Raw genomic sequence first — 20,445 nt, forward strand, 5'->3', positions numbered from 1 at the left:
GGTGTTGCACGCCGGAAAAAGAGATTTGTAGAGTGCGATCCAAGGTCCAGGTTTCGCTGCGAGAAGAGCTTCACCGCGAAGCGGCTCCCCGCCAAAATTTCCTAACTTTTTTCAACGGTAGATACGCGGCAAAACCGATAAGACGGCGCTAGCGCGCGAAGCCCCACACTGGCCAATCAAGACCGCGCCGCAAACTCTTATCTTACGCGCCTGGGCACTTTCATCATCGCACCTACAGCTTCAGCTTTCATCCGTTCTCTCTTGATCGCGTGAGAAGCCAAGAGGTCCTCACCACACAACAGCCAAGATGGCGGCACCAAAGATGTATGTATAATCATTCTGCTTGATAGCGACCCAGACTGACATTGTCTTACTTAGTATCGTCTTGGGCAGCCTCAATGGCCAGCTAGAGACCGCCTTCAAGAAGCTCGCAACGCTACATTCCAAGAACAACTTCTCCATGGCCATCCTCACCGGCGATGTGTTCGGCCCCGACGACGACGATACAGTTTCTGCCCTGTTGAATGGAACCCTGGAAGTCCCTCTACCAACCTACTTCACCATTGGTAGCAACCCTCTGCCCCCGCGTGTCGTCGCCAAGGTCGAGGCCGAGGAGGACATTTGCCCAAACCTCCACTTTTTGGGCAAGCGCAGCATCACCAAGACATCTGACGGCGTGCGCATCGTCGCCTTGGGTGGCCAGCTCGATACGAACATTGTTGCGGGCCAGTCAAAGGAGCAACACCTGCCCCTCCACACCGTCGATGATGCGAACAGCCTACGCGGCGCCAACAGCGCTGATATCCTCTTGACCTCGATGTGGCCCGCGGGCGTATGGACCGGCTCTCAAGTTGCTCTCGATCCCACGAACCAAGCCTCCATAGCTGTTTCGGAGTCCATCGCTCAACTATGTGCTTCTCTTAAGCCTCGATACCATCTTACCGCCTCGCCAAGCAACTTCTTCTACGAACGCGAAGCCTTTGTGCATCCTACCAAAGAGGAGTCCGAAAACCCTGCCGTCACGCGATTTATTTCGATGGCGCCGTACGGCAACGACGCCAAGGCAAAGGCGATGTATGCTTTCAGTCTTAATAAGGCTGACGTTGCTATTCCCACGGGCGCTACGTCGTCGCCCTTCAACGCCCCCAAGAAGCGCCCGGCGAAAGACGACTCATACAACCGATATGGCCGCGACGATCGTGAGAGGGGCTACCGTGGTCGACAGAAGCATCGCCATCGTTCTCCTCCACCTGGTCCCGACAGATGTTACTTCTGTCTCTCCAACCCTAACCTCGCTGTTCATATGTGCTGCAGCATCGGCAATGATGCGTATGTCTCAACTGCAAAGGGCCCTCTTCCTACCTCTTCTACCTTTGCTGAGCAAGGCCTCTCTTTTCCGGGACACTTCATCATCGTCCCGCTTCCACACAACCCCACGATCCCGAGCATTGGCCCCGTCTCGGATCCAGAGGGCGACGCCGTAAAGGCGTACAACGAGATGACGCGCTTCCGCGAGGCGATCCAGGCCATGATTGCAACCAAGAGCTCCCACAAGCTCGGCGTCGTCACATGGGAGATTAGCCGTGAGCGCAACGTCCATCTCATCTGGCAACTTCTTCCCCTGCCGGCCGACCTCATTTACAAGGACGTCGCCGAAGCTGCGTTCCGCGTTGAGGCTGAGAACCAGTCTTATCCAGCCTTCACCACTCGCGACCTCACCCTCGCGCAGCAGGCCGAGTCAGGGGGCGACTTTTTCCGCGTGTGGCTTTGGGCAGACGACGGCGAGGACCGTATTAAGGGTAAAACCCTCGTCATGCCGCTGCCCTCTGACATGCGCTTCGATCTGCAGTTTGGCCGCCGGGTTGTGGCCAAACTCCTGGGGCTCGAGGACCGCATCATCTGGAAAGACTGTGAGCAGACGGTCGAGGAGGAGACACAGGATGTAGAAGCTTTCAGGGAGGCGTTCAAGGAATGGGATTTCGCTGCTTGATACCCCTGAATGGAGATGTGCGTATATATATCGGTAGCAGCAGATGCATGGGCGGCGTTCAAAAGGGCGGGTTGGGTTTTTTCACGGGCTATTTCCTGGGTCGAAATATGATTCGGAGCATCGAGATGGTATCTACCAAGAGATAGAGAAGCCGCCGTCTAATGCAGGATAGAATCAGTCAGTCGGCCTTGATAGAACCAAGATGCAAACAAAGACAGCTAAACCATGTGCACTTAACCTTGTGCAACTCAACGAGAGGCAACTGACTTGGCTAGGGGAGTTGATTCCGTGCAACTCGAACCCTGTGTGTTGCAAAGTTCGTCACACTATAGCCTCAACTCGCTTACCACAACCACCAATCACAGTAGAGAACCAGCAAGTTTAACTTTAACTGTTTTCCCTCAATTGTAGGTATCTACTAGCCAGGGGAACCCCCCTTGGGCAACGTAATGTACAACCAGCAAAAACCACATCTTTCGCCAGCCATGAAACGTTTTTCCACACCTCCTGTCCAGCTAGTCCTACAGAAAAGTACAGCAGTAACAATCTTTCTTGGTACCGCAAAACCAGAGGGGCCCGGGATCAGAGAACAAAAAAAAGATACAAGGTCCAGGCCTGAGGGTTTGTTTGTAATTGTTTCCATCTTCCCTATTTTCTCTCCTGGGAAGGGATATCTGAATATGTATGTTGAACATAAAAAAAAAGTTGGTTAAAAAACCGGTCCCGTCTTGTCAGGTTGGGGGGGTATAGGTGCGACAATATGCGCAGACGGGGTGGAGGTGGGTATCCGGAAGAGGAGGATACTGGTATCAAAAGACTGTCGAATAGAGAGTACCGAATGGCAGATGCGACTCTTGTGGTGTGAGGCCAAGGTGGCCTTCTGTAGGTTTCCTTTTCTTGGTATTCCCAAGGGAGCGACTTTCAAGGGGGAGCCACGGGTAGGGGAGATACCGAGACAGGTGGTGTCGAAATGTCTATTGCGAGCAGCGCCACAGTCGCAAGGGAGATGATGTTCCCGCGACATGTCTCAGGAACCAAACGCAGATCGAAAAACCGCCAAGAACAAATGCATGTCGAGTAGCAAAAAAAGAAGAATAACGCGCACGCCCAAATGCTGAAGGGGAGGGGGTGGCTCCCATGTGTGTGTGAATGAGGTTCCATCAATGGACCAGGTACGTAAACGTGTAAATGTCGAAAAAAAAAAAACCATGAACCGGTCTGTGATGCATAAAACGTGGAAAAAAGGAAATCAATCGATGAGTGAGAACTCGCGCCGTGATCTATAAGCGAAAAAGTCGTTGCGGTCGTGGTGGTGCTATGAGCATGATACGGATTAGGAGTGTGAGAATTAGTTGCAAGGCGATGGTTGTCGAGGAAGACCAGGGCAAGTATTATTGGAATCATATCGCCATGGTCCAGTGGCACGATGGATTCATCAGATGGGGGAGTTTTTGTGAGGAATCCGCTTAGCAACGTTGTCGGAATGAAGAGAGATAGATGCGGATGACCATAGACCTGAAAGAGCAGACTCGGTGAGACCAGCACCGATGGAGTCGGACTCTACCACGAGCACAGCAGACAAAGCCGGAAAGATTGACGTGTCTAGTATGAGGCCATACGACGGGTATGTGATCTCTCCCCGAGGATGGGTGAGTTGCCAATCATGGCAATGGGAGGGTGCAGATGTCGTGATGAAGGTCGGCTAGGAGCAGTCGGTGACTCGTCCACACAAGGTCCACGCTGGCCAAAAGCAAAGGTCGCGGCACGGCTGAGGCCCTTGCGAGACTTTAGCCGACCCATCTCGCGCTCGCAGGTGCGCTGGTGGTTCTCATCCGACATCTCAACGTATTCTTGGGGGTAGCACCGGCCTCGGTGCTCGGCAAAGAATCCGGAATATCCACCATCCAGGATGTAGACTTCAGGATATGTAAGCTTGGGATATGACTCTGCATTCACGGTGCGATCCTCGGATCGGACATGGCGAGCCATGAGGGGAGCACGGTGGGCCGAGTATTCGCAGTGGAAGATGAGGAGGACACGCCCGCTCATGGGAGTATCGAAGAGCTGGCGGGTAAGGAGGTCCTTGTCATTGTAGTTGACAGCGCCATCGATGTGGCCACCATCGTACTCGTACTCAAATCGGCAATCAATCACCATCTTCTGGTCAAATTGCTCACAGTACTTTCCGTCCAAGACGTCCACAAGGGTTTCCCTGGTAATACGGGGGATGGTGTCGGTTGGATCCTCGGTCAGGAAATGGGGGAGGGCGGGCTCCTGTGCCTCCTCGACATCCATAACCGATTGCAGTGCAGACGAGGTGCTCTCCTCGCCCTCAGACTTGTTCTTCATGATGTCAGCGGGATGCTCGAACATGCTTAGTGACCGGCGGAACTGCTTTCGGTTTCTGAGAAAGGGGTTGGATTGCCGGCGAGAGTGGCAGTTCATGGGCGAACCATGGCGAGCGGCGTTGAAGTTGAGGAACTGGGGTCGCACACGGGAGAGAGGGAGACCGGGGCAGGGGCTGTTGGCAGAGGCAGGTCGTCGCTCTTGGGGTGGTGATGTTGACTCGAAGCATTCACTAAGGGAGAGGTTGGAGCTGGTGTGGTTGAGACGGGAGCCCGCACCGAAGCGGAAAGGGGGCAGTTCGCTGTCACCTTGTGACCGACTAGGCACTGCCGTTGTGCTGAGACCCTTCATTCGTGTGAGTGAAGGTCTTCGCGGCACAGCTATCCTGCGGCTAAGGAAGGACGTCAGTATGGATACCCTCAGGAATGTGCCAATATGGTACTGACTCAGCCACGATATGCTTCGGCGGTTCCAGAGAAGACTGCCGCGAGATGGGAGCGGGTGAGTCGAGCATCATTTCGTCGTCAGCGGCTGGAGTTGACCCAGGCGTCGGAGAAGTGATCTCAAACTGTGTGAAGAAGGGTGCCTTGTGAGGTAGAGGCGAAACCTCCATGAGCTCGGTCAGGGGCGCGGGCGACGAGGAGGGCAACGGAGGAGTCGTGACTGCTTCCAGGAAGATAACCAATTAGTAACCTGGGACCCCCAACTTGAAGGTATGGACCCGTTGGGCTTCTCACCTCGACCTTCCATGCCACCCATCATGCCGGCAGTGAACAGGGCCCGTCTCGGAGTGGGGAATTGAGGACTGGTTGTGATGTTAACCAAAGACACTTGGCCCCGAGTACCAGGGATGGACGCAACGAACCTCGAGTCATTGTCAAGACGAAAGTTCTGGGACAAGTCAGCAGCCAGACTCGCAGCAGGCGAGGAGCCCCGTACGTCCTTGACGTTGAAGTAGTCGGCAGTCTTGTGCAATTGCTCGCGCAGGCTCATTGTAGCAGAGGTGACCGAGGCGGTCGAGTAGTGAGGGTGTCCACGGAACACATCACGGCTGCCCCATCCGGGGACGGGCATCGGGCGGTGCAGAGCCGCAAGGGGAGAGGAAGCCTCCATGGTCGAGAAGGTAGGTAGGTAGCGGGGGGACGATTCGAAGGAACTCGAGTTGAGTCGAGCTCTGCCGAAGCACGCCAGCTATCGGTAGGTATTCGGTATCAACGACACGGCGATGGAAAATGCAAGAGGATGTTTCTGCAGTAAGTCAATGCTGCAGCAACTCCTCTACCAAGATACTATCGAATGAGTGTCTGAGCAAATCCCTTGCAAGTGTCGTCCGTCTTGAGGTCGACTCGTTGGTCAGGGAGTGGTCTGGTAGGAGAGATTGGCTCGTAGCGGGGTCGGTGTCGACGTCGTCGTTTGTCGTTATAATCGTTCGAAGGACATTTGAGGACGTGACGAGCGAGTGTCGACGCAATCGTGGATTTCGTGAGAGACAGTCGTTACGAAGCAAGTCAACGCAGGAGAGCCGGGAGATAAGGCCCAGTCCCTTGAGTTGGACGAGATTGTGAGGAGAGTTGGACTTCTAGAGCGTGGACATCTAGACTAGACCAAGTGTCAAAGTGACCGGGGGGTCGCTAGGTGCGTTGCTGGGCGGATGGCGGAGGACCAAACGCGCACACGGCAGAGGCAGAAATACGCACAGGACCAGGCAGAGACAGATGCGATGCAATGCAGTGCTTCTGAGCCAGGTACCCAAGACCTTTTGTTCCACCCAAGGTCAAGACGAAAAAAGATGACGGAGAAATAGCCCTCTAACTCTTGTCCTGCCTTCCTTCTTGTTCTGTCTTTCGTCTCGTCTTGGACCACGGTAGAATTGTTCGGCCGGGTTCTTAATTAGTGACGAGGCGTTGCCCGAAGTACAGTGATGCAGAGGAACGAGTGGTTGGAGTTGGATGGATGATGACCAGAGGTCGACGACGACGGGATGGGTGGGAAGGGGGAACAAGGCAAAGATCTGGATGCGGGAGCAGAAGCCTTTTCAATGGCCGTCTCAAGAAGACCCAGTCACCCAAGCCTAGGCAGGCCTGGGATGGAGTTTTTTCAGGCGATCCCAGGTTGTTAGGGGTGATTTGGGAGCTTGCTGGGGCCCTGGGGGTCGCTGGGGAGCGCCGACTTACAGTGGAGTGCAGAGGGTGGTTCAGTGGACGCTCCAGGGGGTGTGAGAACCTCCAAGCCTCCGACCGGAGGGTGTGTGGAGGGCGTGCACCATCAGGTGCCGTGCCATGGCTACTCGACAGCATTTTACCCACAAGGCACAAGGCACGGCCAGGGCCTCGCTGCGCTGCAGGACGCCGTGAAGCAATCACAGCGCACGCCGGTCCTCCTCAGCCAGCCCGCCGCCCACCCGCGAGGGCCGCTGTCGCCGCTGAATGGACGTCGCCCCGGAGGCCAGCGCGCGGTTGCTCAGCGGAGGTGGGGATGTCACCTTGGGGGGAACCTTGCTCGGGCGCTTAGCGGCCACGCACTAAGCTTCCAGCGGACAAGGTCCCTAGCTGCTAGCTAACTTAGCAACTGGCAAGAAACCAGGCCGAGGAGCTAAGCTATGCCAACTGCGATGAGAGGTCTGTTCCTTGGATTGGATCCAATGCTGTGCAGCCGAGTGTGGGTGTTTTGCATTAACTGCCCGGGCTGGGCTCGGTATTCCATTCCCTCGTGCTGTCTTGTGCTTGAGGTGCTTTACCTTAAGCTTAGGTAGGCGTTGTCTGGACTTGCAAGTGCAAGAGCTATCCAGAGCTGTCCCATTCCCGAGCAGCTTCTAGAGCTTCAGCCCACTTTTCGCCCACGGATGCACAGGCACAAACGTCAGGTTCGCATAAAGAATACCACCCACACTGGCTGGCGAAATACATGGGCCAGTCTCATCTTTGGCTCTGCTTGTCATTGAAAAGAGAAGCAGGATTCAAGCTGGTTTCGAGAAATCAAGTTGCAAGTGTGCAAGGCCACTGTTTGGGCTACTCTTCAGATCTTGCATCATCATCATCATGGCTCAACTCAGCGACCGCTTCTGGCAAGACTTGCATCAATTATGGCCGCCGACCGACCGTGTATTTCTCCCTCTGCACTGGCTGGCATTGGCATGCCCACCCCAGACAGCCTTGCTCACACACACACTCACTCATCCACATCTCACACACTGGTCCCGATGCGTCTCGACCTATGCCATGCACCGACCACCTGGGTTACATCATCGCGTCCAGGGCAAGAGGCGGTGAGGGCGTCAACATATACAACCCATGCATGGCCTGAGATGCGTCCTCTCCCGTCCCGCGATAATCAACGGTCGATTCCAGTCCCTGGTTGGCGTCGGCCGAGTAACATATGCAAGAAGCAAGAGATAGATGAAGACCGGCAGAAGACAACAAAGGGAACACGCTCGAGTCAAGCCTGCGTGCGTGCATGCGCATCGTCGGCCCACGTAGTTATCGAGGGACAAAGAAGACGGGCCTGCAGGAAAATAGAGAGCCACAGGACTCGATCTCAAACCATCAATACACGCCACAAGACACAGAGCTTCAACTGGGCTTTGTCTGGCCCTCGAGACTCAGCACTATTCCGATCAGATCTGATCTGGAATATGGATGCTGTGGCTTGGTGCAGCTTCCGCGTCTAGTTTCATTCAATCCACCGTTCCTCCGGGATTGGATCAAGGACTCGACAACAATGCACCTCTCGTCACGTCAGTCGTATCTTTTGTCGCCCAGCCAGACATTCGAGATGGGGGGCGTTTCCATGTGTAACGATCCAGCAACTCGGGGCCGGCTACCGCTGCTTAGTGAACGCCTTTGTCTATCAATCTCGACGCTCGTTCGACCATGCAGGCTGCCACAGGCCCGGAACAGCGACATGCCTCCGCGACCTGGTTGAGACAGCGACGGTTGACTCGCAGACGTCTAAGTCCAGCGTCGGGGCTCTCTCGTCACTGTCGTCGGGGCAAAACGAGACAGGTAGAGTGATTGTGAGTCGACTCTGCGGCTTCATCTCGTCGAAACAGAAGAGCCGCCCTGCTTCCCCCGAATCTCCCTCCCTTGAATGCAATTGTGGTCCGTCGCTAGCTCGTCTTCTTTGTCCTCGGCGGGGGTCGCCTTTGTCTCTTTCGTCTGGTCCCTTGCCTAGAGGCTCCAGAAGTCTCCAGTTCAAATGTCAAAATGTCTCCCTCTGGTGGACGGACGGGCCTCTATCCTGCGCTAGGAATAGCACAGCACAACTCGGTGTCAGTGCCAGTGCAAGCATTCCCATGCCCACACCCGCCCATCTAGCACTGCCAATCGTGCTATCCCGCGGGTCTTTGTGCCTCGAGCGCCCCAGGAATGACGTTAACCACCCAGCCGTTCGCCTGGGATCTTGGCTACCTACGACCGACGACCAAGGAAAAACCGGTTCTTGGAAACACTGCCTCGGATGGAACAGTTCATGCTCCTTTGACGGCCCCTTCCCCCCGGCCTTTTACCATCTTGTGCCTGAATCCGCCCTGGCTCTCCTCATGTGCGCTGTGTTTCAATTGCTAGGCCCTTGCTCCAGCTAGGCAAGCTCCCTTCCGTCGTCCCCAGGAACATCCAGGGCCTGGCCGCCTCGGCGACTCTCGGATGCCCCCGTCATGTACGGACCAGCCAGGGCCCTGCTGAAGTCTGAAGCCGCCGGCGTCCGTGTAACCTTTCACGAGGCCATTCTCTCCAGGTCTCGGCCTCGTCGCTGAACGAGCATATCCCCGTCAGAAACTTTCTCAATGTCCCAAGCCTCTCCCAATGCAGACGCTGTGGCGAGGGAGGAGAAACCATCAAAACGGCTTCTCGCACGCTGAGTCGCTGAGCCAGCGATGGAGCCGTCGCAGCAGAAAATCCAGGGTCCCTCCTCTACTTTGTCTCAGACACATCACACCAGGGCTCAGAAACAGAACAACGGGCTCCACACCCAGCAACAACGAATGACAGTGGTAGATTGGCGATTTGGACCAAGGTAGACAGAGAGTGACTCCGAATAGGCGCGGTGATGCTCAATCCGGCGAAAGCTTGGCGATCGAGGCCAGAGCCTACGGAGCTTTTTTCGACTCATAGAGAGACAACGAGCCACCGTGCCTCAAATATTCAGAGATGGGATACCACTTGACTCGACAATTGACACTGACACGGCTGGCGCTGACGCGACGGCTGCCAGAATCGCAGGTCGGCGGTTGTGCAAGGTGACCTACCTACCATCCATGATACCAGCTGTAGTTGCTCGGTTGGCAGCAAGATCCAACCCATGTCTAGCTCGATGCTAGTGTCCAGAGAGAGCAGTTGGAAACGGCATCGCAACAGGGAACAGAGAGCGGATAGCAGCTGGGCAAGGTGAAAAGGAGGGGGCGTGTGAGCTATTGTTAGCTGTAGTTCGCTGCGCGTACGTGAGCAGTTCATGCTCGCAAGACGCAAACTCAGCCCATTTACAGCGCAATTGCTTCAGGTTTCTGTGTTCCCCCATGCTCGATCCATCAGGCACAGAACTCCCTTCAACTCTTCCGAGATCCAATTGCCTTGCAGGCTGCGGGATCCCTCCCAAGGCTGAGAATGCGGTTCGCAGATCACCCCAGACACTAGGTCTGATTACTCGACGACCGCCCTCTCGCTTGAGCAGTTGCTCCATATGGACAGATACGCAGATACGCGCTGGACAGAAACAATCGAATGTGATTCGGATGCTGCAGAAGAGAGGAACACAAGGGCGGCTTCCAGACTTTCCATGACTGGCATTTGACTCTCCCCAATGTCCGACCCCACGTGCGCATGACGGGTGTAGGAATGCAGACATGGTGAGACTCTGGTGAACAAAGGCCAAGCTCGAGGATGGACGGATGGCTTGCTCTCCCGGCCACCTCTTTTTTTTGACAACCGCGGATCGACAGTATCATGTCGCCATATGTCATGCCTTGCAGACCCCCAGGAAAAGTCTCCAATGCTACCTACCAAGCTGGGAATGAATCCCAGGCGTGGCCAGATACGGCACCGAGGGAGAGGCAAGGTAAAGCAGGCTATGTCGCGCCGTGGCGCCGAGATTGGGATGCCGTCAAGCAGTCAATAGCAGGCGTCATTCGCTGCGGGGGTTCCGGTGCCAAGGATTGGCATTATCTCTAACTTGATAGAAGCTGGGCAGCCTCTATCATGGGAAGCCTCCAATGACAGAGTGTCGCGCTCTGGTAACGAACTTGGGTTGCTGATCATCACATCCGCCAACCCCGCCCTCATCCTTGCTCTCTCTACCTTACTCTGAGACGCCTCGAGCTCCAGGGGAAGCTTACGTCTTTTCTTTTTTGTTCAGCCGGGCGCTTGCAGTGTCGAGTCTGAGCGCATTGATGTCCTCGGCCTTGTCCTGCCGAAGGAGCTCTGAACCTCGAGTTGGAGGTGGACGGGGCGTTCGTTTTGATGGAGTCGATCGTGGATCTCTTTTTTTAAGGACCCTCCGGGTCAGATGAGATCGGCCTTGTCTTGGTGTTTGTTTTTGCCGGTTTCTTTGGGTTCTCCATTTGAAGGGAGTTCTTTGAACGGTGAATAGGCCAAGTTGATCTGGTTGGTGAGTTCTTTGTTGGGAACCGCCCAGTCTTTGTCTCCAATGGATGGACGTCAGCTCTCCCTTGACATGGCTGTCAGTCAGTCAGTCATCCGGCACAAAGGGAATTGACTTTTTTTGTGACATCCGTCCATCCAGACAAGCCATGATTGATCCATCAACTCCACGAATGGGTCCTCGTGAGAGGAAAGCTCTGGCCGCTCAGCACCACCAACTGCCGGCAATCACCTGTTCAGCCCCTCCTCTCGAAACAAGAAGCTTCCCCAAGCTATCGTCTCTACTGTCTGTCTGGTCTGGCACAGCCTCCGCCGCGCGTGCTGATGCTATCGCTGACACTGCAGCAACACCACCACCTCGGGAGCTTCTTGGACCGGGGTCCTCCCCTGTTCGCCGAGTCCAAGGTGCATCTAGCCCTAGCCAGGTTGAGGGATAAGATGGGGTTCGCATGGGTGTGAGGAGAAAAATAACTGGAGTCCAGCTTGCTCTGGCGCACCGCGTCGGATGGATGAATGTATTTGGTAAAGTCAAGTGCTCTATTTCATTAATTGAAATATCAGTCTTGAAGTAGTCAATCGCAATGATGACATATCTCCAAGTCATGTCTCTAACTATGAACTTCAAAGACATCAAGTCCAGCAAGCGCGCGAAAAAATCGCGACAGGTCGGGTCGATTTGTTTACTTCCTACCCTTTTTGGCCGTGAACCCGAGCCAGATTTAGCTGCATCATTCGTGCCTGGGAGCTGCAGGAAAAAAGATGGGCTTGTGACTGCGATTGCGACGAGTCAGCGGCCGCCGTTTTTGATGGTGTGCCCTGGGGCTTGCATATCGATTGTCAGCGTCAGCATCAGCATCACCAAGAAACACGAGACTTGGACAGAATTTCTATGCAGCCCATCGGTTTCAAACAAGGAGCTCGGTCCATTGCTTTTTGTGCTGCTGCCATGGCTAAATTGCCCTGTAGATATTACGGACGGGACCGTCCAAGGCTGACGATCAAGGAATGGGCTCCGTCTTTGTTCCCATGTTCCGCGATGAAGCAGAGGCCACTCAATGCTCAATCGTCAAGTCAATTGTTGCAAGTGGATTGGTCGAATCGTTCTTTTCTCGCTTCTTTCCACCTTCAGCCCTTTTCTGCGGCGTCCAGTACAAATCTCGCTTCCTCTATTTGTGTGCATTTTTCCTTTCTTCTGTTCTGAAGCTTTGGGCGATAGCGGGGACCTGAACCTTTTTTTCTCTCCAGGGTCCCCCCACCTCGAAAACCTCCACTCCACTCACTCATCAGAGTCGGCGTGTTCGTAGCGATATCCAGGATCCCATGTTGCACGACCTAGACATGCACTGGAGACACCTTCAGCAGCTTCCGAACACTGTGATCGGCCTAGCATTGCCAGACTCAGCCACGGCGGACTTGGTATTGAACCCAAAAGATCGCCAATCTCGATTTTGGCTCTGGCCCAGCCTCGTCAATCAAGTAATTCCTGCTCAAGAATGCCCTCTTCCAAGGTCGGGGATTTTCCCAAATTGGATGCGCCTTGAACTCTTTTGGGGATCGGCCCTGGTCTGGTCAACAGACACTACGACGTACACTCCCTGGCATGGCATTGTCGGTGGAGCTGCACGCTGTGCAAGGTGCGACGGACGTGAGGGAGAGGCCTGGCAATGAATGCATCCAATCCATCCATGGCTGGCCTCGCATATGGATACGGACCCAGGCGGCCGGCCGTCTGGCTAAAACGTTGGGAGTGTGTGCTTTTCGCTTGTGCTGTGTTATGCTGTATCGTCGATCCATCGCCTTTAATCCCGATCCCCCCCTACATGACACCGTCTCAGCATTCGACGTCATTCTTGACCATGTGCCGTCTTTCTTCTTATTAACGATCGTCATCGCTGCCGACTCCTGCTACATGTACGTTTTGCATTAGGTAGACGGTCGCAAACGGTCCCCGGGCGATGCAATGCTGCCTCACGCCGGCTCGACACGGCGCACTGCCGCTGGTCTCAGCCGAGCCGCATCACAAGCCCACCGCCCGGCATTGCATTCACTATGTGCATAGCAACGGAAAAGATGGGGAGGGTGGCTCCGTTTTGGCTCTTCTGAAGCGTGCACGGGGACGGTTAGAGTCTGGAGATGATGGGCCTCATAACGCTGCAAGCTTTTGTCCGTTGCTCCCTGCCCTGCCCTGCCTCTGCTGGCCACTCAGCCCGTCGGACGAGCCGAGGCGGCGGCGTTGCTTAGGCTGCGCAGCATGTCCGCTCATCGGTCTGGCGGGGGGGGAGAGGCAAGCTAGTTACTGTCTCCATGGGAGATTTCCCCCCAGAGACGAATGATGTTGCAGAGGCCGGGTTCCACGGATGGTGGTGAGCTGCAGCCCAGCCCGCAATTGTCAGAGACGACATGCCACGGTCCAATAGCCTGGCCCAGAATCCCATCAAGCCGGTCAAAGTTCGCAGCTCGTCAGCTCGCCTTGGGAATCCATCCATTCAATCAATCCCTCACCTGGGCTGGGCTCCTCCCAATGCGGGATGGACCGCTGCTTTTTTAGCTCCACCGCGTCACCCCTCCAAGAGTCAGAGAAAAAAAGCCCTCTCTCCTAGAGGCTCGTCATCCCTACCATCCACAGCATCTCCTGACCCTCGAGTGAGGGGTAAAAATGCCCGCAATGTGATGGTGTGATGCATTGTACAGGATTCCGTTAGAGCAAGGGCCAGGGCAGAGCTGGAACTTTTCCGAATGCTGCTGCTGTGCGGCGTTTGAAGCCGTCGGGATGTGGTTCGTGGGGTAAACATTGACACCCGCTAAAAAGTCCAAAGTAAACAAGCGTTAGACGTGTCGCGTTCTTTTTTCCTGGTGTCGGTAACCCAGTCAATTTCGCGTGATCACGTGCTCTTTGTTTCCTCCCTTTTTTTGCTTCCTTTCCTTTTTTCGGTCCCGGCCACCGACCGGCCCCACATCGCCCCGGGCCTCCGTCTCCGCCGGCCACAAACAAGCAGCTCCAAGACAAGAACCAATCTACGATCCGTCTCTGGTTTTTCTTTGTCGGCGACGACATGTCAGATAGTCGGCCGTGGCTATCTAGTAGCTTGAGATATTTCGGCGCCTCTTCTCCCTTGGATCGCTTGGCGAAAGACGCCGTCGTGAATTGCTTTCTTTTTGATGACTTGTGATAATGTTTTTTTTTTTTTCTTTACCGACAATCTTTGTCTCTGGCCTGTCCCTGTCACCGCTCCAGGTCGGCCATCCCCAGCTTCGGCCTGCAATTGTTGCTTGGGGGATCTGGAATTGCAGATGCACGTGCCATCAACTTTGATTTCACCAACCAACTGAACGGGCCGTGACAGGCTCATGCGTCTGTGTCTATGATGAGCCGCAAAGACTTACTCATTTCCCCAGCGTGCCACGTCCGCCTCTAGAGTGAGGCTGCCGGCTCGAGACATGTCTTGCCACATGCCCGCATGCCAGAGCTTCCGCGTACCTGGCTAAACTGGCCAAGATTTACGTCACTTGGCACGCACTTGACCTTATTCGCAGCTGTTTAAAGTGTGCCGGCGTGAATCCTGTCTTATTCATCATGTCCCGAAACGTCTACTTCAGCCTGCCACAGTTCGGCGAAGTTGAGCAGTAGACTGGAGCTTGTCAACTTTATAATTGTGCAATCTCCCCGTATCTTGCCCGAATCCTGATCAACATTCTTGCGCGTGGCATGCATGCGCATGCTCAGTATGCACAACGGTCCCGTGAAGCTGTCGGTCGGTCGCCGACCCACACGGCAACCAAACTGACAGCTTCTTAGTTATGCCTCTCGGTTCGACATAACATATCTCAACAACGAACATGGTCCTTGTGTCGTACGACCAGACGAACACGTAGCCAGCCTAGTGCACTGCAGTCAGGCTTGCGGCTGGCCGTTTCTGCGAGCACGGGCATGAAATTTGCCCGGCCGGGAAATGAGAGACCACCTCTCATCCAAGACCACGCACGCACGCAGCGCTGCGCTGCGCATGTCCAAGCTTCTTCTTGTTCGCCCCCGACCCAAGACTAAGACCGCACGCACAACCCTCAGGTGAGGTATGCGGGCGGGCAGAGTCGGGCCTCTCGCCTATTCCATGCCGTGAGCATAGCTCAGCCGCAGCAAGGTCCTGACCCTGCAGATATGAAGCCATTCGGATCTTGTTCCCTCGTGGCATTTCCGCTGTGGGTTTGCTTGCCCTCCGCCAAGATCAAAGCTCAGATGAAGACGTTGTGAGCGGAGTCCCTAATTCGGGGTAGCTCAGGGTAGCTCAGGGTAGCTCCGAATAGCTCAATCAGGGTCCAGCAGCTAGCTCCGTCTCAGGTGTCTGTCTAGATGCGAAATGGTTTTTTCTCGGAGGGTGCGGGCGTTGTAATTGCAGAGCTTTGATTCGGGTCATGGCAGCTGCAGCTGCAGACGCAGACGCAGCCGCAGCCTGTGGTGGTGTTTGCCATGGTGTTGCGTAACTATGCATGTGCGTGGATGCATCTCTATGGATACAACGCAGTCAGTAAGTTGTGAGCCTCATCTTTGTGCACGCACAACACAACTTGTTGATGCCCCGCTGGTCTCTTTAGCGTTGAGCCTCGTTACTCAACGGTGGCATGGCATGGGCAACAGCTCCGATGTTTGCGCCGACTGGCCCTGTAAAGCATCTAAACAAACATCACGAACCGGAAGCACAGCGTATCGCGGCCCTATGGGTTTCACGTCGTCCGGGTAGCATCAGGCAGCTCCAGCGTAAAGATCCGGCTCCTCCGCCCCGCCAAAGATGGAGAAAACGCGGCATTGAAGCCATCGAAGCATGGCCTTGCGATGTTGTAGGTGTGTGTTTTTGCTTGAAACAGTGTTTCCTGACACTGACGACCGCTAAACACGCGACTGAGAAGCAAAGCAAAGGGTCGAATCTATCCCAAACAGCAACCCTGTTCACGTAGCAACTTGACAAGTGACCCGATGAAACGCAACCTTGTTCCCCGCTCGCCGATGTAACATATAACCCCAGTGCCTGGGTCAATATTCATGCGTCGAGCTTATGTAGCAGCAGCGAAACTCTGCTGTTCCTATTGGCATTCCAGAGCCCGCAGTCAGGGGCGCTCGGGATGGGGAAGCAAAGCGAATTTTTTTTTCACACGGTCTGGATTGGGCAGTGGAGAAGCGAATGCGACTTCACCGGTGCAAAGAAGGTTTTTGGAAAAGAGCCGCTCTCACCGCGGAAGAGGCCCGGGAGTGAATTATAGACTTGGGTTCCCATGCTGGCGGGACGAAGCTATCCAGCCTTGCTCTGGCTATATGCAACTGCCAGGTAGCAGTTTACCAGCCACACGAGGCGAGATTAGAATATCAATATCAATATAGGCAATTAAACATACATAGATACCCTTGGAATGAGGAATAGGAGAGACGGAAAAATTATCATTGCTATCAATTATCATTCTTATCGACCAAAGTGCCTGACCGAAGTCCCGTACCTAGTGACATAGGGTAAGGAGCAAATGCGGCGCGAGACTTCAAAACAAAGGGCGCGTTTAGTCACTGGCTAACTGGGACCGGAGTTTTGGTATAGTTCTGGGTTAGCTTGTGGGCTCTTTGTTCTCGTTGCTGAGTTGACTGAGGCTCCATGGAATGCAGTTGACACCCACCATCCTGTGGGTAGAATAGACGAGTGCTGGCGGTGTGAAGTAAACGGACGAACTAAAGCATGGAAGTGGGAATACAATCTTCACCGTAAAACTGTGAAAAAAAACCGCAAGAAAAAACTCTGCATACGGTCAACAATTGCTGGTTAGAACGGTGGGACGAAGAGTTTGCTGGAGTAACAGCCGGCAAAGAGTTGTGAGTCAACGAACACTGGTAAGGATCATTTCACCGAGTCTACGGTAACTCACGGTAACTCATTCCCGAGTCAGCCGAGAACAGTGTATAAATGCGTGCTGCGTTATGGGTTTTCGGATGCAATTGCGAACTCCAGTTCAGGTGTTCCTTCACAAGAGTGAGTTCAGTCTGATCATTGAGTGGATGCATCAGTGTGTAACTGGGCAGTTGAAGATGAGACAAGACTCTTTAGTGACTTCTGGGCACATAGCAAGGCAAATAAGAGAATTTATAACAGCGTAATCAGCCAATACCAAGTTCCTCGGCCGTATCAAGTAAATCTCGTCAAGTTCATGAAGTTGAAGATTTCTAGAAGCCCCCCCACATATGGTTCATGGCCGGGACGTGGGGTTGCGGGGTGACTTTTTAGCGGTGAGGACTGGCAGAACCCGAGGTCCCTGTAATTTTTTGAAAAAGTATCGCCAGTGGTGTCGCGATAAGATCAGCGTAGCCTTCACGAGCTATTCAGTACCTCAACGTTCAAACCCCATAAACGTTTGAAAATGGGTCAAGGTGGCAAGAGAAAGCGCGCGGCTAAGGATGCCGCTCAGAACCCCAAGAAGCGCAACAAGAACGACTCCAATACTCCTGCGAAAACCGTCCAGCAGCCGAAGCCGACCTTTGATAAATCGCCCTTCGTCGAGACGCCATTGGGCGACGAGCGCAAACGAGAAGCTGGACTCTACGAGCTCCTGGGGAGCGAGGATGGAAACGACCGGATCCAGGCTGCCGATTGCATCGTCTCTGGCCTCCTGGACGGAGAGGGAGTCCCAGAGGCTGTCCTGCAACGGCACCTGGACCGTCGCCTGTTCCGTGGACTCGCGAGTGGCAGAAATGCTTCGCGCCTTGGTTTCAGCCTGGTGCTCACAGAGATCCTTGGGCAGCTGTATGGCGAAAAGGCGCTCGCCGAGTCCAAGTACCAGGGACTTTCCTTCGACAAAGTCCTCCAGATCCTGACCGAAAAGACCCAAGCCATTGGAAACATCCCCGGACAGGAGGAGAGAGACCACTTCTTTGGCCAGCTGTTTGGAATCGAGTCCTTTGTCCGAGCCAACATCCTCTTCCGCGACATCTCGAGGTGGAACACGGTGCTTGATCTGCTGCTGAAGCTCGCCAGCAAGAAGGTGTGGCTTCGCTCGCAGTGTGGATGGGTCATTGTCCAGTCCATTGAGCAGATGAAGCAAAAGGACGCCGAGGCGACGCTGGAGAAGGTGTCTGAGGCGAATCTGGGCAAGACCCCCGAAGGTGTTGCTCTCTGGCTTGTCGCAACGAGCAAGTTCCCCGATCTCAAGGTCAAGCCATGGAAGAGCAGCCCTCTTTCCAAGAAGTCCCTCGGTGACGTTGCTGCTGTCCTGAGAGAGAGTTTCCAAGATCAGAACAAGGAGCAGAATGAGCGCGGCCAGAAGAACAAGCAGGCCAGCTGGACTGCGCAGCTCCACTTTGTTTGGGATATCATCTTGGCACACTACGTCAAGGCGGGAGAATCCGAGGTTCACGAATTCGAACTGTTCTGGACTCGTGTAGTTGATGGTAAGTAAATCTTCAATACTTTGAAAGCGCATGTTAACCCCTATAGACTCCCTCTTCTCCAAGGGCGCCACCGAGGGCCAAAAGTTCAAGGGCTTCATGGTGTTCCAAAAGATGCTCGAGGGACTCGTCGACCTCCCCTCCTACATCCAGGTACTCTTCAGCAAGAACCTCACCTTGTGCATGATGAACCAAGCCGCCAAGGAAGACCGATACCTCCACCGAGCAGCGACAAAGGCCCTCCGCGCGATCGAGGCAGTAAACACGGCTCATCCCTCCACTTTGATACCCCTGTTGAAGAGCCTCCTGGGCCAGAATGGAGCCTACAACTTTGACCAGCGGACCCGCTCGAAGACGATCGACAAGATTCTGCAGAATGTGACGGAAGAGACTGGGCTCGAGGCGATCCAGATCATCAAGGAGCCTCACGACGGCTTGGCTAAACAGGAGGCTGATGAAGCTACATCCACACTTCGGATCTCTGCCGACTATCTGTCCAAGATCCTGACCGCTTCGGCATCGTCTTCGTCTGGCGAAATCCAGCAAGGCGTGTTCTCTGCTGCCCTGCAAGAGCTGTCACAGCTGGCATACTCCCAGCCCAAGAACATCCCCTCAGAGGTCCTGACAGAGGGCATTCGCGAGCTTTGCCGTACACGCCTCGAGTCCTCCTTCGCCAAGGTCAGCCGAAGGTCAGAGGACTATGGCACTCTCTGCAAGGCTGTGGCTTCCATCGACCCTGACTCTGTTGCCATGTCCGAGGAGATCAAGTCTGCCGTCCAGGATGCACTTGCGAGAATGCAGAAGCTGCTGAAGCGCAAGACCAAAGACAACGACGAGAAAAACCTCGCTCAGGGCTTGGCCATGCTACATGCTGTGTCTATTTTTCAACTATACAACGAAGATCCTGATGCGATGGAAGTCCTTAAGGACCTCGACCAGTACTCTGACCGACTCAAGAAGGGCAAGTCCGCTGAAAGCGAGGAGGGAAACTCGGAGCTTCTAGTGGAAATTCTGCTCTCAATGGTCGCACGACCCTCATCCCTTATGCGCCAGGTTTCTCAGCAAGTCTTTGACGCATTCACACCCAAAATCTCAGCTGCAGGCCTTGAGCTCCTGACTGACCCCCTGGCATCCGGCGAGAGCACAAAGGGCCAGAAGGAGCTGTTCAACACCGAGGATGACGAGATGGAGGTTGACGGTGAGGAGGAGGGGTCAGATGACGATGATGAGAACGACTCGGATATTGAGATTGACTCTGATGTTGAGTTTGTTGATCTCAAGCAAAACGGGGATGGAGAAGACGAGGACGAGGACGAAGATGAGGATGAGGAAGAAGGCGATGACGACAACAAGGACGAACCCCAGGACCTGGACGAGTTCCTCGAAAAGATCCTCAAGAGCCACCGCCTGGACAAGGACGCCGACGCCGAATCATCAGACTCTGACGGCGATATGTCCGACTCGGAGATGTTTGCAATCGACGAGCAGCTCGCTGCGGCCATCAAGCCGCGCATCGAGAACCGCGGCTCCGACTCCAAGAAGCAGAAGCGCGACGCCAAGCAGTCCGTCGTCAACTTCAAGCACCGTATCCTCGACCTTCTCGACATCTACGTCCGCAACGAGTCCCTCAGCCCTCTCGCCCCGGCCTTGTTGCTGCCCCTGCTTGGTCTCATGCGCACCACCAGCACAAAGGCCCTCGCCACCCGAGCGTGCGAGATCATTCTCAACTACCAAAAGGCCCTCAAGAAGGCTCGTGGCAACCGCCAGGAAGCCGATGAAGCTGCTGAGGAGGATGACCTGCTGAACCTGCTCCGCCAGGTGCATGAGGCTGCCGGCCAGGACAACGCTCATGCCTACGCCAAGGCCGCCAGTGCGGCGAGTCTCGTTGTTGCATCAACTCTTTTCGCCGCCGACAAGAGCAAGATTGAGGACGTGACTGCTGTGTATGCTACCTCGCAGTGCAACTGGGTGCTTGGTAAGACGAAGCTTCAGAGCTCATTCTTTGCGGACTGGAACAACTGGTGCCAGAACCTGGCCTCGCAGGCCAACAATGCTTGATACCGATACCCTTGGAAGGATATTCGTCTTTTTTTGTAAATAGATCC

The 20,445-nt window shown here is 54.6% G+C and overlaps 3 protein-coding genes across 3 annotated transcripts; 2 read left to right on the forward strand and 1 right to left on the reverse strand.

Annotated features, from left to right (window-relative positions):
• Positions 1-307: 307 nt before the first annotated feature.
• On the forward strand, positions 308-1,990 carry NCS54_00094300 (Hypothetical protein; the record flags this gene model as incomplete). Its single annotated transcript, XM_053146579.1, has 2 exons — positions 308-324; positions 379-1,990. 2 exons carry the CDS (start codon positions 308-310, stop codon positions 1,988-1,990), a joined length of 1,629 nt encoding a protein of 542 aa, XP_053002554.1.
• Positions 1,991-3,592: 1,602 nt separating this feature from the next.
• NCS54_00094400 (M-phase inducer phosphatase) lies at positions 3,593-5,449 on the reverse strand (the record flags this gene model as incomplete). Its single annotated transcript, XM_053146580.1, has 4 exons — positions 3,593-4,727; positions 4,783-4,999; positions 5,074-5,141; positions 5,202-5,449. The coding sequence occupies 4 exons, from the start codon at positions 5,447-5,449 to the stop codon at positions 3,593-3,595; spliced, it is 1,668 nt and encodes a 555-aa protein (XP_053002555.1).
• An 11,837-nt stretch (positions 5,450-17,286) lies between these two features.
• On the forward strand, positions 17,287-20,398 carry NCS54_00094500 (Hypothetical protein; the record flags this gene model as incomplete). The annotated part of the gene is made up of 2 exons (XM_053146581.1): positions 17,287-18,343; positions 18,390-20,398. The coding sequence occupies exons 1-2, from the start codon at positions 17,317-17,319 to the stop codon at positions 20,396-20,398; spliced, it is 3,036 nt and encodes a 1,011-aa protein (XP_053002556.1). The 5' UTR covers positions 17,287-17,316.
• Between the last annotated feature and the right edge of the window lie 47 nt (positions 20,399-20,445).

The sequence above is a fragment of the Fusarium falciforme genome, chromosome 1 (genome assembly GCF_026873545.1).
Source record: "Fusarium falciforme chromosome 1, complete sequence".
NCBI lineage: Eukaryota > Fungi > Ascomycota > Sordariomycetes > Hypocreales > Nectriaceae > Fusarium > Fusarium falciforme.